The sequence below is a fragment of the Emiliania huxleyi genome (genome assembly GCF_000372725.1).
Source record: "Emiliania huxleyi CCMP1516 unplaced genomic scaffold EMIHUscaffold_274, whole genome shotgun sequence".
NCBI lineage: Eukaryota > Haptophyta > Isochrysidales > Noelaerhabdaceae > Emiliania > Emiliania huxleyi.
In genome coordinates this window covers 38,610-39,719 of record NW_005199975.1, presented here as the reverse complement: position 1 = coordinate 39,719, position 1,110 = coordinate 38,610, and the positions used below count along the sequence as shown (strand labels likewise).

The 1,110-nt window shown below is 76.9% G+C and overlaps 1 protein-coding gene across 1 annotated transcript in view; it reads right to left on the bottom strand.

Annotated features, from left to right (window-relative positions):
* Positions 1–599: 599 nt before the first annotated feature.
* EMIHUDRAFT_457781 (hypothetical protein) overlaps positions 600–1,110 on the bottom strand; it is a gene marked incomplete at both ends in the record, with an annotated part of 5,496 nt that continues 4,985 nt past the window's right edge. Inside the window, one exon of the mRNA XM_005776683.1 lies at positions 600–1,062. Coding sequence (XP_005776740.1) covers positions 601–1,062 — 462 coding nt within the window. The remainder of the gene's footprint in view (positions 1,063–1,110) is intronic.

The window sequence follows — 1,110 nt, the reverse complement described above, 5'->3', positions numbered from 1 at the left end:
GCGGGCGGTGTCGAGCTTGGACTGCTCGAGGCGCGACTTCGCCTCGGCCTGAGGGGCGGCGGGAAGGCTGGTGGTGAGCTGCAGGGCGGGCGGAAGAGCTGCGAGTGTGCGTGTTCGTGTGTATGTGAGGGAGGCGGCAGAGTGACGAGGGAAGTAAGGGAGAGGCCCACCTTCTCCTCCGCCGCACGCTGCTTGGCCGCCTCCGCCTCGGTCTTCTGCTGAGCCGCAGCCGCTGCCCGCGCCTCGGCAGCCTCCTTGCGAGCAGCTTCCTCCGCCGCCTTCTTGGACTCCGCCTCGACCCGCTTCTGCGCGTCTGCGGCCGCCCGCGCCTCGGCCGCCGCCGCCGCCTCCGCCTTCTTGCTCGCGGCGGCGGCGGCCTTTGACTCGTCAGCGTCGCGCCGGGCAGCCTCGCGCGCCGCAGCCTGCGCCGCCTTCGTCTCCTCGGACGCCTGGCAGAACGAAGAGGCGCAGAGTCAAGCCGAATGGGCAGAGGGAGGGAGAGGCGGTGCGTTGCAAGCACACCTGCCGCGCCGCCGCAGCCGCCTCCGCCCGGGCCTGCTCGGATGCCAGGCGAGCCGCCTTCTCCTCCGCACTCTTCTGCGCGCGCGCCTCGGCAGCGGCCGCCCTCGCCTCCGCCGCCTCCCGTGCCGCAGCCTCCTTCTTGGCCACCTCGGCCGCCCGCGCCTCTGCCGCCGCAGCAGCGCGCCGCTGCGACGGCGTCTGCGTCGCCTCCGCCGCCGCCTCGGCGCGCGCGGCTGCCTCTTGCGCCGCCGCCTCGAGCCGGGCACGCACCGCCGCCTCGTCCAGCGCCGCCGCGTCCGGCTTCGCGCCGCGCTTGACGCCGCCCGTCCGGGCAGGCGCAGAGGCGCGGCGGGCGGCGTCCGCCTCGGCACGGGCCTTTGCCGCTTCCTCCCGCTTCGCCGCCGCAGCAGCGCGCTCCGCCGAGCGCGCCTCGTCCGCCGCCGCCCGGGCCGCCCGCTCCTCCGGCGCCCGGGCCACCTTGGCCTCGTCAGACGCGCGGCGAGCCTCCCCCTCCGCCGCCTTCTTGGACTCCGCCTCGACCCGCTTCTGCGCGTCTGCGGGCCGCCGCGCCTCGGCCGGCGCCTTCCG